The sequence below is a fragment of the Cervus canadensis genome, chromosome 12, assembly GCF_019320065.1.
Source record: "Cervus canadensis isolate Bull #8, Minnesota chromosome 12, ASM1932006v1, whole genome shotgun sequence".
Classification (NCBI taxonomy): domain Eukaryota; kingdom Metazoa; phylum Chordata; class Mammalia; order Artiodactyla; family Cervidae; genus Cervus; species Cervus canadensis.
Window position 1 is genome coordinate 12,640,624 of NC_057397.1, and position 15,601 is coordinate 12,656,224.

Sequence of the window (15,601 nt, forward strand, 5' to 3'; positions counted from 1 at the left end):
GAAGATGTGATACATGTATACAATGGAATACTACTCAGCCTTGAAAAAGGATGACACCATTTGCTGCAATATGGATGGACACAGAGATTATCATGCCATGTGAAATATGCCAGAGAAAGTCAAATATATCAGTCACATGTGGAATCTAAAAAAATGATACAAATGAACTTATTTACAAACAGACTCACAGAAAACAAACTTACAGTTAGCAAAGGGGGAAGCAGGGGGAGAAGGATAAATTAGTGTGGGATTAACAGATACACACAATATTGTACATGAAATAAGGACCTACCATATGACACAGGGGACTGTATTCAGTATCTTGTAATAACCCAGAATATAGACGACTATGAAAAAGAATACACAACTGAATCACTCTGCTGTACACTTGAGACTAATACAGTGTAAATCAACTACAGTTAAACTCTTCTGGAGAATGCACTTACTACTTCTGCTACATGATAGCCCTTCAATTACTTGAAGATAACTCATATTCTATTCCCTGACACCAGTTCAAATTAGTCATTTGGTAATCCATTGTCTTGGGCTTCCACATGTCCCAGGTGGCTCAGTGGTGAAGAATTCGCCTGCAATGCAGAAGACAGGAGTTAGATCCCTGGGTTGGGAAGATCCCCTAGAGAAGGAAATGGCAACCTGCTCCAGTTGGGGTTGCAAAGAGTCGACACGACTTAGCATGCACACACATGATCGTAAAGACTCATTGAGCTAAAACTATGAGTTGAAACCATTAGCTGAAGTTCTTGAGCCCAGGTAAAGGCAGCATCATCTTGCTGAGTCTGTGTGACCCGAGCATTCTGGGTCCGACTTGTGGAGGCTTGGACCCTAGTGACGGGAATAGAAAGGAAGGGGTGTCCTAAGCGACGTTAGGATGAAAAAAATAAAGACCCTGATATCTTATTGGATGTAAAGCTGTAGGAGTTAGGAGACAGCAAAAACAAAACTAAAGGATGAGGATAAAAAAAACAGGAGGCGCTGGTTAGATGTGGGATGCTGCCATGCTTCCCAGTCCTAAGAAGCCCGGGTGAAACTTGCCCGTCGCTGCGTCTGGTCTGCTGTGGCCTGTGATCAGGTCCCCTTGGGTAAAGCCGACAGTGATCAGCTCCCAGTTGTCCTCAAGAAAGGCTTGCTAACCACGTTTCATAGTCTCTCCCAGCAGTTGTTTGGGATCTCTGACCTAGCACCTGTATTTTTCAGTTGTCTGTTGGTTTTTTGTTTTCGCTAAAGGTTGCGGGGAGCCGGCCTGACTGCTCAGGCCCCTTCTTGGCCCTGAGAGAGATCAAAAGGTCCCTCTCTGTCCCGCCACCCCTGATTTGTTAAAGTGCAAATTGGCCTTTCTCACCTCCCTCAAGGAAATCGCTGCAGCCACCATTTGCCCATTTTCCTGACTCTGATAAGATTATCGGGCTCCTGTGAATGGCTTATGTCTAGGTAGTCTTTACCTGATTGTAAGACGCTGGTGCCATGCTCTGCTGGAGTTAAGATAAGACTCCTGAGCTAAAACTAGTATCTGCAGTTCTGCACGTATGCAAGTCTTTGATCTAAAATTTGGTGAATCCTGTTAGTATATATATGTATGTTACCCCTCAATAAAGTCGTCGGAATCAGTCACAAGCTGACTCCGTCCCTCTCAACCCCATCTTTCCTAGTCTTTTATTTCTCAGGTGCTCTGGTGATTGCGTCCTCGACCTGTTCATCTAGCCGGCAGGCCCGGCAAAAGGTGGTTTTTTTTTTAAGTACTTTACTTTCAGTTCAGCTTTTAACTCTCAGTAACTGCACTTTGCTTGCCTTTTGAATGGTGACAGCATTCTTCCCAAAGCAGAAAAGTAAGGGACTTTTTATCCTTGGCAACTTTAATTTACTAGGGACCATTTGGAATTAATCAAGGCTTTCTATACACTCCACTCTTTCATTTTTTTCCCACTTTTATAACAGTAGTACCCAAGTGCCGAGATGAACAGGTCGCCTCAGGCTGTCTGCCTAGAACCTCACAATTAAATGACATTTCTGAAATGGAGTCCTTGACACAGAGTAAGTCAATGAACAAGAAAGATGTCTCCTATCATGTTAGATTTAGCAATGTTTAAGCAATAGTGGGGGTTTGGGGGTTCCCAGGTGGCTCAGTGGTAAAGAATCCTGCTGCCAACCCAGGAGACATGGGTTCAATCCCTGGGTCAGGTAGATCCCCTGGAGAAGGAAATAGCAACCCACTCCAGTATTCCTGCCTGGAGAATCCCATGGACAGAGGAGCCTGGCAGGTTACAGTCCATTGGGGTCGCAAAGAGTCAGACACGACTCAGCGACTAAACAATAACAAGGCAAGATTGTGGCTTAGATTATCTTTACAGCACATTGAGACCAGTTTCCCAGGGTACTGACCATGGAAATCCTAAAGTGGAAGCAGCAAGATTCTCAAGTTTCCAGCTGGGGAAAAACTGGGTCAGACCAAACCCCAAGGAAGGAAAGTTTGCCAGATATCATTAATGCAACTCTGTTTCTTCAGCACCAGCACTGCTGCCCAAAACATAGCTGGAGGCGCTGATAGAAGTCTCTCACTGACTAAATTAATGGTATTCATAACTATTTTTTTACATCCTTGTGAAAAGAAAATCTCAGGATTAGTTCTCAAAGCTGTTCCATGTTTGAATTTTCTCGACTCTTCTGGGCGGAGGTGCCTCCAGCAACCATTGGAAACAAGAGTCTGCTATGCACTCCAAGATGCACTGCGGGGCCAGCTTGCTCAGAACCGCTCAGGGCAAAGGGCTCTGTGCTGATGAGTTGCCTTTGATCCCTTGACTTGATTCACTGGAGCTTTTTGTTTATTTCTGGAAGGGATGGGATGGAATGGAAACAAACATCTTACAGAAATGCAGTCAAAGCGTTAGCCCATAAAGCAGCTAACAGTTTCCCCAGTAAAGGACTTGATTTGTTTTTAAAAGGAGGGGAGAGGACAGGAAACTCAGACTCTTCAACCAACTTCTTCAATAAAACTGTCATATAAATGAAGCAGAACTTCACAAGGTCCTTTGAGTTCTTTTAGGAGAACAGATTTTTATAGGATGTCCCCAAAAGACCAGCTTTATAAAAAATATACCTAACAACAAGTCATGAGTTCCAGTAGGGTATAAAATACATTCACTAACATACATACTCATGTGCATCTCTAAACACTGTGTCAGGATATGAAATTAACCAAAAGTCATGCATAAGGCAGATGAAAGTATAGAAGATTCTCAACTGTTCTCTACTCCAACACATCAGAATTTTTAACTAGATATTCTAAACTTCAAAATCGAGTTGACATTCGGCAAGTTTCTTACTTGGCAACAAAATGAAAAAGCATAAATGTTTTATTCCTTGGGGGAAAACAGTTTTCAGAAATTGAAGCTCTTTGGGTATGTAACTAAGTTTCAGAGAAGTATGTTTTTAAGTTGCTTCTTTATTGAATTCCAGGATTTACTACCCCTCTAAATCAACATGAAAGGGCTGTTACACTTAGACACATTGTAATGTTCTAAGCTTGATTCTGGACTTGCCTTGTGTTGGTCATTGTAAAAAGTACTTGATTTATATATTGAATCATTAGAAAGTGGTCATGGTGTATATTTCACTATTAATTTTGGCACCCTGGAATTTTCTCATTACAATAAACACCATGGTGAAGAAACTTACTATTGTAAAAAACTCAGATTCTCTCTTAGACAAGCTTTCCTCCTGATATAAAAGTTAATCTATATTCCCAAATGAAAAAAAAAAAAAAAAGATAACCAAAAGCAAATAACTTCTCTAATAGCATTCATTCAATCCACCAAATATTTGACTTGTAAATGGAACTTCATAGAACCGGGTAATACCTTAGGCTTTTCCATGTAAGAAATTTGGTTTAGAATATTCATTTCATTATTGGTCTTTGCAACATATTTATCTTTAAACGCTATACCATTGCTCAAACTATTGTTAATTTTAAATTTTGTTTTCAAGTTTCATTAAACCAGAGAAAAATGCATTGGGACGCCATGGAACAGGATCTCATGGAGAGAGTGAGGAACCTCCGCCAGAGACTCGCCACCCAGGCTCAGAACAGGTGTCAAACGCCTCACCTTTTGGCCACATAGGAGGCTGGTCACCTTGAGACAGTCAGAGAGCAAGATACTTATTTTGCAATCAGTGCTGCTGATTTTCAGATTATTTATTTTAAATGCCTATAAAGATCAACCTTTTGTATGAAAAATGTGTGTATAAAAATTATGTGTTCTTAATTCTGGTGCTTTGGGACTTGTAAATGGCTTATTATACTTTTCACAATAAAAAAATATTTGAAGCTTTTAAAGCTTTGTATGAGGCCCTTTCAGGTTGCAGGGACCAGCATGAACCTCAGGGGCTTAAGTTGATGAGGTTTTATTTTAAGGATAAATGGAGAAATACAGAACAGGACAGCATCTCAACAGCTGTGCACCCAGGACCTGAACTCAGCAGCAGCTCCAGAGCACGAGCAGTGAGGAAGGCCCGCCCCGCGGCCCCTCCGTCCCCAGAAGCTGGGCGCCCCTCACCGGTGACCCCACCGCACTCACCGCCCCCGGCCGCTGTCTCTGCGCTCCGCAGGGCACCGACTCAGCTCCGCAGCACGGCTGCTCCCGGCTTCATCATCTTGGCTGGCAGATTAGTTCCCTGAACCCATTTCTGAAAGGAGCATAGAAATAGCACACGGTCAGGTTCCTGGTATAGTGCTTAACATACAGCGCACTGTACAGAAGAGTTTTTTTTTTTTTTGCACAAAGTATAACCTTATGATAAACCAAATGCTCTCTTTTGTCCAAAGTCCTCAGATAATATCCCATCACTGTGCAAGGCACTGGATTCCCAGGAGCACCTTGTCAGCCTCATTATCTTTCTGTCTGTTTTCAAGTAGGTGCAAACGTGCCCTCATGGTCCAGGCTGGTGTGTGTGACAACAAAATCACAGGACATAAAATATTTTGGGTGTGATGGGAACTTTAGGTGAGGACTCTCTACCTCGCCAACAGCATTCGACTTCTAAATACTGTGATTCTGCCAACTAGAATTAGCTGGTTATTGCGTTTCTGACCTCTACTTCAAGTCCTCTTTTACTAGAATTTACATCCACTCACTGATTTTGCAAACTACACATAGTCCTCTTTTATAATATTTTAAACTTCTTCAAGAAGTTTCTGTTCATCCAGTGAAGGTGAGTTATACATTCAATCACATAAAGTTAATACATTCCTGCTTCCGGTTTTCTCTAAGCCTACGATTCTCCCAATAATAATCTTGATAAAGTCACTGGCTTAGCAGAGTTCAGATACTTGGCTGAGTCTCTTCAGTCGTGTGGGTTTGGTTGTCATTTCAAAGGTTATCACATTTAATGAAGTAAATTTTTTATTATCTCTTCCTGTCTCTTGACAGTCTATCCTCAACCTGACCCTAGTTCCTTCATAATATAAATTCTCTGGGAATTGAATGAAGACTGAGCTTGGCTAAAATTCTTCCACACTGGCTACATTCACAAAGCTTTTCTCCAGTACTCCTCTGAGTTAGCTGGAGAAAAGCAGTTCCTAAAGACCTTTTCATATCACATTCACAGGGTTTCTTTCTGGTTGGAGAAATGCAGGCCTTCAGCTAAATTCCTCTCCATGTCGACTCCACTTAAAGAGTCCAGCATGGGTTCAACGGTGACGAATACGTTATTGACTTGGTTAAATACCTTTTCACATCTATTGCATTCACATGGCTTCTCTCTGGTATGAATTCTCTGATGTTGAGCAAGATTTGAACATTTGCCAAGGCCTTTCCACAGTGACTCCACTTTGACCATTAACAGTAGTAATAACTATGAAGACTGGCAAAGGCTTAACTTAATAATGTGGGTGCGCTTAACATTCTTAATGATTCATCTCAGATCAGCGTTAAGTCCAATCAGGAGATAAACCAGATCATTTGAACAGAAGTCTAAACTGATACTATATAAATGCCAAAGGAAGGACTTCCCTGGTAGTCCAGCAGCTAAGACTCTGAGCATCTAATGCAAGGGGCCCCGGTTTGATTCCTGGTTGGGGAATTAGATTCCATGTGCCACAACTAAGAGTTTGCATGCCCCAACTGAAAGATAGCACACGTGGTAACGAAGATCCTGAGTATGGCAACTATTAATAAGAGCCAGCGCAGCCAAATATATTTTTTTAAATACTCAAGGGTACCTAGGGCTGAGAAAGTGCCCAAAGAAGGGCAAGCTCAGAAAGAGACCCCTCTCTCCCCAAGGCTCAGGTTCAGACACACGACAGCAGAAGGGTTGGTGGGCCGCCCAGCCCAGAGCTGGCCCATGTGCCCACCCAGGCAACAGAGTAAGTCTCTGGGGTGCAGGTGCTCCAAGGCTGCGGAGTGAACGCTCATGGGGAGTCAGGACCCTGAGTGCTGTCAGCGGTGTGTGGCCTGGCCAGCAATGGCCATGTTGGGAAGGGGAGGGTCCAGTAAGACAGGCTGGGACCCAGACCCTGTGCTGCAGTGCTTGCCCCTGGACAAACGTCTCCATCAACAAAATAGAAAGAAGCTGTAAGGGACTCAAAATAACTGTGTGCAAGCACATTTGGGGGCTCCCCAGGTGGCGCTAGTGGTAAAGAACCCACCTGCCAATGCAGGAGACGTAAGAGATGTGGGTTCGATCCCTAAGTTGGGAAGATCCCCTGGAGGAGGGCATGGCAACCCACTCCAGTGTTCTTGCCTGGAGAATCCCATGGACAGAGGAGCCTGGGGGGTGGGAGGGGGCGGTGGCTACAGTCCATAGGGTCGTACAGAGTCAGACAACTGCAGTGACAGCACAACATCCCTTTACGCTTCTGGCAATGTAGGAAATGGTGCACGCTTAAGAGTTTTAATACTGTTGACTCAGTGAATTCTTTTTGACATTTATTCAGGATTTTCAGACTGTATAGGAAGGAAAGCAAAGAGCTGGACATGACTGAAGCGACTTAGCACACATGCACAGCTGGGACAAATTATGGACAAGATACAAAAAGACCAGCAAAACCCAACTGCCCCTTCTGAGAGCTGAGAGCAAAAATTGGGTGTCAGGAGACAAAGCAGGGTACGGCACGTGTCCCCTAAGCACAGCACTGCCAGACGGGCAGGCAAACCACCTCAGCCACCCTTGTGGCCTGACCCCTGGACCCACCCCTACCCTCACCCCGTGAAAGGAATAAGCTCACCACCCATCTCAGGGAGCACGCGAGGGACCCTGTTTTTACCCCCTCCTGCTGCAGCAGGGGCCCCAGTAAAGCCTGGCCGGAAGTTCTTGTCTGTCCTCATCAATTTCTATTGACAAAGGAAGGCCAAGGGCCCCTGCTGGGGACAATGGGGAACCACCCGCTGGGGAACCCACAAACCAAGGCTGGAGACCAGGTGCTAAGGGCAGGCCAGGGTGCTGCTTCTGGCACCAGAACGGAACATGCCAAGGAAGACTACAGCAAAGCAGTCATCAGGCTGGGCTGTGAAGTCCCTAAGAGACTGTGGGCTCCGGGCACACGGCTGGACAGGGCAGCACTGGGTGTCCCCACACACTGCACCTGCGCAGGACCACAAAGCAGAAAACCAGAATAAAGCAAGCAGCACCTCTTGAGCCAGAAAGAGAAGCCCCATTCCTTCCGCAGTGTCCTCCAGCGCCCTCTACTGGCAGCCTACCACGGTGCACACAGGAGACGCGCAGAAAGGGTCCCATCCACGGTTGCAGGGCCCGCACTGAAGAGGGCATTTGGAGCTCACAGACCATGAATGGATCACGGGCACTCTCGTGCAACTGAAAGCATCTCTAACAGCTTACCTGGTTGCTTGACAGAATAATGGCTTCAGTGTTGGCCTCCTTAACCACTCGGAGATGCCAGAATTTCCCTAGTGTGATGTAGATGAAGCTACAGAAAGGCACCAACAGAGGAGTGGATCTATCACACACCAACTTCACTTTCCTCCCAGCTTCCTGCTCAGCCCTAAAGACACTTCCTTCTTAAGACACTGAGTGAAGGGAGTACCTGAAAATTTGGAAAACTCTGTGACAAGAGATGCCTGTTGGACCTTCCTAGTAGTCCCGTGGTTAAGAATCCACCTGCCAATGCATGGGACACAGGTTTGATCCCTGGTCCAGGAAGGCCCCACATGCCTCAGGGCAACTAAGCCCCATACCACAACTACTGAAGCCACCACAATAAGAAGCCAGAGCCCACGGCAATGAAGAGTAGCCCCCACTAGCTGCAACTAGAAAATGCCCATGCACAGCAACGAAGACCCAGTGAGCCAAAAATAACATTAATTTTTTTAAAAAGATGCCTACTAATATGCTTCCTAATTTCAGTGGGGATGATGGGATGGATTCATGAAGCAGAGGCCAAGTGATAGCAGCTTAACTGCCAAGTGCTAATCGCTCAATTGTGTCTAACTCTTTGGGACCCCATGGACTATAGCCCACCAGGCTCCTCTGTCTATAGAATTCTCCAGGCCAGAATACTGGAGTGGGTAGCCATTCCCTTTTCCAGGGGATCTTCCCAACCCAGGGATCAAACCGGGGTCTCCCACACTGCAACAGATTCTTTGCTGTCTGAGCCACCAAGATCACCATTTATAGCTGCAGGCAGCAGAGAAGAAGTATTAAGTGATTCTTGGCTATCAGAGATTATGTTTTCCCCAAGAATGAAACAGATAAGAAGCCTACTAAATATTGCTTGATATATCTAACAGGAAATCTTAAGATCTGGTGGCCCCAAACCAGATTTGAGTCATTGTTACTGAACCAAAATCGGGTCCACCACTCACCTGCATGCAGTAAAGTCAATCTATCCACACAAGGCTGTGGTGAAGGAAAGCACAGTGCTTATTGCAAGGCACCAGGCAAGGAGTCTAGGCAGCTAATGTTCTAAAGGCCTGAACTCCCCCCGTAGCTTTCAGGGAACGGTTTTAAATACGGGGTGAGGGAGAGGGTTGTGGGATATATGATCAGCTTACCCCACAACCCTGTTACCAATCAGGACATTCTTCTGATTGGTTGGTGGTGAGGTAATCAGGAGTAACCTCAACCTTCTGGTTCCAACCTACCTGGGTTTTTTGTGCTTGTGGGCAGCATACAGTTAACTCTTCCACCTGCTGGGGCTTTCAGCATCTGCTGAACAGCTCAAAAACTTTGACTCATTGTTATCTATGGCCTCTGATGGGGAGCTAAAGGTCGTTGCATTTGTCTAATGGACCCACGATTTGTCTTGCTTGACTGTTTTCCTTTAATTCTGTGTTTTCTCACTTCTCCAATTAAATTCACTCTTTGAACTGGGGGAGGTAAAGTTTTTCTACAAATAAGAAGAAAGCAGAGAAAATGATTCTTTTATTTATTTATTATTATTTTTTTTTTTTACTTGTCTTATAAACACAAGTTTTTTACTTGGTTTTTTTTTGGGGGGGTGGGTTTAGTTGGAGGCTAATTACTTCACAACATTTCAGTGGGTTTTGTCATACATTGATATGAATCAGCCATAGATTTACACGTATTCCCCATCCCGATCCCCCCTCCCACCTCCCTCTCCACCTGATTCCTCTGGGTCTTCCCAGTGCACCAGGCCAGAGCACTTGTCTCATGCATCCCACCTGGGCTGGTGATCTGTTTCACCATAGATAATATACATGCTGTTCTTTCGAAACATCCCACCCTCACCTTCTCCCACAGAGTTCAGAAGTCTGTTCTGTACTTCTGTGTCTCTTTTTTGCATATAGGGTTATCATTACCATCTTTCTAAATTCCATATATATGTGTTAGTATGCTGTAATGTTCTTTATCTTTCTGGCTTACTCTGTATACTCTTTATCTTTCTTACTCACTCTGTATAATGGACTCCAGTTTCATCCATCTCATTAGAACTGATTCAAATGAATTCTTTTTTTAACGGCTGAGTAATATTCCATGGTGTATATGTACCACAGCTTCCTTATCCATTCATCTGCTGATGGGCATCTAGGTTGCTGAAAATGATTCTTTTAAAATGACAAAAAAAAAAAAAAAGGAAGAAGAAGCAAGCAGAGGACATGGAAAGTCCATCTCAGGAAGGCGCCATGGAGTCCTGCTAGATTACATCACCACAATGGAGAGTCTTGCCTGTCCCCCATTTTCCAAACCTGAACTCATCGCTGGACTTCCCTAGTGGCTCAGATGATAAAGAATCTGCCTGCAATGCAAGTTCAATACCTAGGTTGGGAAGATCCCCTGGAGAAGGGAATGACAACCCACTCCAGTATTCTTGCCTGGAGAATTCCATAGACAGAGGAGCCTGGTGGGCTACACAGTCCAAGGGGTCACACAAAGTCAAATATGACTGAGTGACTAACATACACAGACTCATCCCCAGATTCAAAATCTCTTGTTTTTCTGTTTTTTAAAGTGAAGAATAGTTGATTTACAATATCATGCTAGTTTCAGGCATACTGTAGCTTCAAGCATAGAGAATCCTCTCTATAAAGAAGGATTGTGATCTTTCCAACTAAACAAATCTGACAAACGCAGCTGGTAAGTCATCTGCATTTAGCTCCCTATATGAGATAATGGCAATGAAAATTGCCCTGCCCAGGGAACGGCTCTTGGCCCAAATTGGATGCCCTGTTGGGTCTTAGATGATGACACCAAGCCAAGTTCCTGTGCCCCAGACACTAACACAGGCTTTTCTAATTGAGTCCTAGAAGAAGGGGAAGTCCTGAGCCCCAGAGCCCTAGGGTCAGGAATTGAGTCTAGACAGGCATGGAAGGTGACGGAAGGGTTGGATTGCTGTTATTTAGTCATTAAGTCATATCTGACTCTTTGCAATCCCAGGGACTATAGCCCACCAGGCTCCTCTGTCCATGGGATTTTCCAGGCAAGAATACTGGAGTGGGTTGCCATTTCCTTCTCCAGGGGATCTTCCTGACTCAAGGACCGAACCCATGGCTCCTGCATTGTCAGGTGGGTTATTTACCACTGAGCCACCAGCAGGGGTAGATATATTGGCATAAAGGCCAGAGTGTCTAGGACAGCTAGCTCACCTGGAGGAGTTAAAGTCTGAAGCAACATATCCTCACTCTCTTTTTCATTCCCTTCCTTTTCTTACTTCCCCTAATGTAATAGCACAAATGCTTGCACATAAAAGATTTCATCATTCTTCCCTGCTTCTTCACAAAATAGCTATAGAGTCCTTCAAAAGCCACCATAGAACCATAAATAGCAATTGCTTACCTAAGGGATGCCTTTTTGCTTTGGCATCAGTCAAATTACAATGCAATTGAAAAGAAACATGGTTACTGCTGTGACATACAGTATAAGATAATTACTAAAATTATGTCTGATATCATTTACTAGCACACACCAGAACTGTAGGAGTTCCATATAATTTCTAAGATGTGTATGTTATTAAATAATAATTGTTTACCCATACAATACAAAGTAAGAAGTTTTACCACCACTTATCTGACAATGCTTCCCGAGTGATTTAACACACCAAATAAGCCTAATAAGTTTAATAATCCTCTCTCCGAGATGGAGACACATAATTTTAGGAGTTCCAGGGATACTTCGGAAAACCTCAAAGTTAGATAGTGGCTGAATGAACTTCATTTAGATTTTGATCTTTGGAAAGTCTGTCCAAATATCAAAAACATTCCATGCTCCCAATGCATGGGGCCTGGATTCAATCCCTGGTCAGGGAACTAGAGCCCGCTTGTTGCAACTAAGAGTTTGAATGCTACAACTAAGGATCCCACGTGCAGCAAGAAGATCAAAGATCCTGCGTGCTGTAAGACCGGGACCAGCCAAACAAACACATTAAAGAATCCAAGACAGGTACTTCCCCTGGTTATCCAATGGCTAAGACTCTGAGCTCCTAATGCAGAGGGCTGGGGTTCGATCCCTGGTCAGCAACTACAGATCCTGAGTGCCCCAACTGAGACCCCACTTAGCAAAATTAAAAAAAAAAAAAAGGAATTAAAGACAAGCAAAACACAAACTGCATACATAAAGGCTAGCATCCAAAGAAACAAATGAACTGGTTCACAAATTAGGCAGAAGTCCAATTCTTTCCTCTCTCCAACAGGGTATCCCACTCAAAGACAAGACAAATTGGCTTATTCCAGAGAAAAAGCCCCCAAAGGAGAAGAAATAAAGTTCCCAACTGTACACACCCTCAGAGAGACTTACCTTACTATTTGGAGCCTGTCTGCTCCCAAATATTGATTCCTTGCTCCAACTACCCAGCGCTGGAACAACCAGTGCGGCTTTGGGGAGTTTTGAAGGAAGAGCCTCAGGGCAAGTGGTCTTGCCAGCTGCTAGGGCCTTACCCGCAAAATCCCCAACTGCCAGCTCGCCATGAGTGGCAAGGCAAGGCAGGCCAATAAATGGAGAGAGGAGTTGCTAGGACAAGGAATAGCGGCTTTATTCAGAAAGCCACCAAACCAAGAAGATGGTGGACTCCAAAGATCCACCTTACCTGAGCTAGAATTCAGGCTTCTTTTATACTAAAAGGGGAGGGCGTGAAGCCAAACATTTCCGGTTCAGGTTAGCCTTCAGAAGAGGCTGTGCTCATTTCTTCTGCCTACTCTCCTGCACAGGTGGGCCTGGTCAGGAGACTTCTTGTGAGCTAAACAAAGGTATTTCAGCTTAATGCTCATTACCTTGGAGGCAGGGTTCCCAGAGATGGGCCAGTGTGTATAATTTAAGCTTATAGGCAACATCCTTGAGGTGATTAACTTGCAATAGGGTACACGGGTTCTGCCCTATTACATCAGATCTTAATTTGCTATTTGACCTGTTTAGAATGACTGAATTATCAGAGACTTCATGGATGAACATTAGGACGCAGCAGCAGTTGGAAACGCAGCGTCAGCATAGTCCCTGTCAGGTTATGCCCGGGCTGCTGCGTGAACAACCTCCCTAACACCGCCCTCCCCCAGACCCCATCACAGCCGGCCACTTCCCAGCTCTGCAGCCCGACCTGCTCACATGGTGCTCAGCGCCCGTGCGCGGTCTGGCCTCTCAACACAGTGCACCCACTTCTCCACAGTCGCCTAGACCCACCCTTCCTCGCGGCCAAGTGTCAACAATCAGGACCCTCCCCGGGAAACCTTGCGTTCCAGCTACTCCCCCAGAAGCCTCCATTAGGGGGCTTTGCACCCAGCGGCGTCCGCAGCGCCCTCCGGGACAGCGAGCACCCCAGGGCTCCCTCACCCTGGGCTGTACACATCCCCGCCACAAAGAGGGCTCAGGGGCCAGGGCAGGATCCCTGGTGGAGGGCGGGATGGCGGGGTGAGCGCACCTCCTGGGTACCCGGACCCGAAGCGCTAGAGGTAGAGTGAGTATCTTCCCCAGGGGCTCATCCGGTACCCAGCCCACGGCGCGCTAGGCTGCCTCACGTGGACACCCGCCCCCAACGGTTTATCTTCATGCCCTGGCCTCCCTTCCAGTCCTCCGCCCGGGCCCAGCACGCTGGAGCCCGCAGGGCAGCACTCGCTACTTCGGGGAGGCTAGACCAGCACGCTGGTGGCGCGGACGTCCTCGCATTGAGGGTCTACTCTAGCAAGTAAGACCCATCTTTCTAGAGGGAGTGAAAAAAGCGAGCAAAAGTACCATGCCCCGTGTGAGGATCGAACTCACGACCTTCAGATTATGAGACTGACGCGCTACCTACTGCGCTAACGAGGCACCTACAAGCAACTTCCGGGAGTAGGATAATGAGGCTCTTGCGGCGGCCCAGTGCGCATGCTCAGAAAATCACGGCTTCGTTTTTCTCCGCAGAGTTTCGGACCCAGGACACCGAAGTTCCCGCCCCGGCGCCTGTCTTATTTGAACCACCCACGCCTCTCTGGTCTTTTTCCTCCTGATGGTCTAGTTATCAATCAACAAACACTGCGGCTTGTTGGACCCCCGGCGCTGAGTAGGGGTGACCCTGGGCCGCGAGATTCTTCCTACTCTTGTAAACTCTTATATTTGTAGAGTGCTTCAAAGCGTTTGCACAGTAGTGATCTCGTAAAACGCTTCTTGGGTACCTACGTGTCCCTGGCCCGGTGCTGGGTGCTCTGAGCACAGAGATATTCCCAGCCTCAATCAGCTGGAGTGGGGGCCCACAAGCATAATGATTTGAAAACATACAACGCATGTACGCTATTCCGGCCTCACCACAAGCCCCCGATCTAGCATGGTGCCCAGCCCCTTCTGACGCCCCAAGTTTCCACCGCTGCTCGGAGTTCGGCAGTTGAAATCACTCTTAGGAGCGCCCACAGCACTGGAAACGACACCTCGAGCCGCAGCCTCGGCATCTTGGAAGTCCTCTCCCCTCTTTTACCCCGGGCCCTTTATGTTAATTATCAGCTCATTTAAATACATTCATTGTTAAAGGCCGCTTTATGTCACAGTTACAAATGGAAAACGGGGGCTTATTTTTCTCCTAATACACATTAAAATAAATATTAAAATAAAAAACTCTTCCATGTAGTATCCAAAATCATCCAGAGGAAAGCACACTTCAGATCTGTATATTTCGCTGCGTGTAAATTTTACCCTTAAAAATGTATTCTAAGACTGAACTCCAGCCAACGACAGGCTAACAGAAGGGCTTTGCAGGAGTGATTACTGAAGATTCCAAGTTTGAAGTGTTTCAAAAGATAAGACCATTTGATGGACCGAAGAACCTAAGGACAGATGTGGAGAAATGCGAGAGGCTGCAAGAGTCGTAAGCTGTTAATGTAGATCTGGATGATGGGGATATGAATATTCACTGGATAAAAATTCTTTCAATGTTTCTGTTTATCTGAAATTTTTTCATTATGAAGTGTTGGAGAGGAATTTTTAAATCACCCAGAACTGGGGGATGTTAAGGGGGAAACTGGTAACATGAGTGTAAGGAAGTGGCAAAAAATAGTATTACGAGTAGGCATCAGAATTCCTGGGAGCTGCGGGAGAGAACACAGCGGGGGGGGAGGAGAGGGTGAGGCGGGGGATGGATCTCGCTACGTTTGAAGAAGCGACCCCTGGGAGCGTGGTCAGCGCCACGAAGGGTGGGCTTCTTAGAGCCTTATCTTGTCTCCACAGGGGGAGTCGCGCATGGAGTAGGTTGCCTGGATCCCAGACCTCGTGGACAGGATGTAACTTGGATAACTTGTAACTTGGATACCCAGTCCTGTGGGTGCTCTCCCCACCATCACGGTCCCCAGTGGGAACTCCACAACCTCCCAATCCTGGGAGAAGCTCTTCCCCCACGCGAGAACCCGACAGAGGGGAAGGTGCTCGCCCTGGGGTTGGAGGAGAACAGAGGGCCAGGCAGAGGGCCAAAAGAGAGACCCCGCCCCCAACACACACACACACACACACACACACACACACACACACACACACACACACACACACACACACACACACACACACACACACACACACACACACACACACACACACACCTAGAAATCCAGGGACGTCCCGAGAAACTGCACACTGAGGGTGTCACGGCGGTTCCACCCAGATCTCCGGACCCGAAGAGCGCGGACTGACTCCCTTACTGCCTCAAGGACGCTTGCTATCTGCCCAATCT

The 15,601-nt window shown here is 46.2% G+C and overlaps 1 protein-coding gene, 1 long non-coding RNA gene and 1 other non-coding gene across 14 annotated transcripts in view; 1 reads left to right on the plus strand and 2 right to left on the minus strand.

Moving 5' to 3' along the window:
- Positions 1 to 4,348, plus strand: part of TBC1D31 (TBC1 domain family member 31) — a 78,989-nt gene extending 74,641 nt beyond the window's left edge. For 10 of the 11 annotated variants that reach the window (XM_043484158.1, XM_043484163.1, XM_043484157.1 and 7 more), the window contains 2 exons: positions 1,954 to 2,049; positions 4,000 to 4,348. In XM_043484158.1, coding sequence (XP_043340093.1) covers positions 1,954 to 2,049; positions 4,000 to 4,133 — 230 coding nt within the window. In that variant the 3' untranslated portion in view covers positions 4,134 to 4,348. The remainder of the gene's footprint in view (positions 1 to 1,953; positions 2,050 to 3,999) is intronic. The other variant, XM_043484155.1, reaches the window with a different exon arrangement.
- LOC122451381 lies at positions 455 to 12,512 on the minus strand. 2 transcript variants are annotated; one of them, XR_006272394.1, is made up of 4 exons: positions 12,220 to 12,512; positions 9,111 to 9,355; positions 4,590 to 4,698; positions 455 to 587 (listed from the first exon to the last, which is right to left on the minus strand). It is a non-coding gene; the product is annotated as an uncharacterized LOC122451381 (long non-coding RNA). The 2 variants fall into 2 exon arrangements; XR_006272395.1 differs by lacking the exon at positions 9,111 to 9,355.
- A 1,134-nt stretch (positions 12,513 to 13,646) lies between these two features.
- Positions 13,647 to 13,719, minus strand: TRNAM-CAU. Its single transcript has one exon. It is a non-coding gene; the product is annotated as a tRNA-Met (tRNA).
- Positions 13,720 to 15,601: the final 1,882 nt, after the last annotated feature.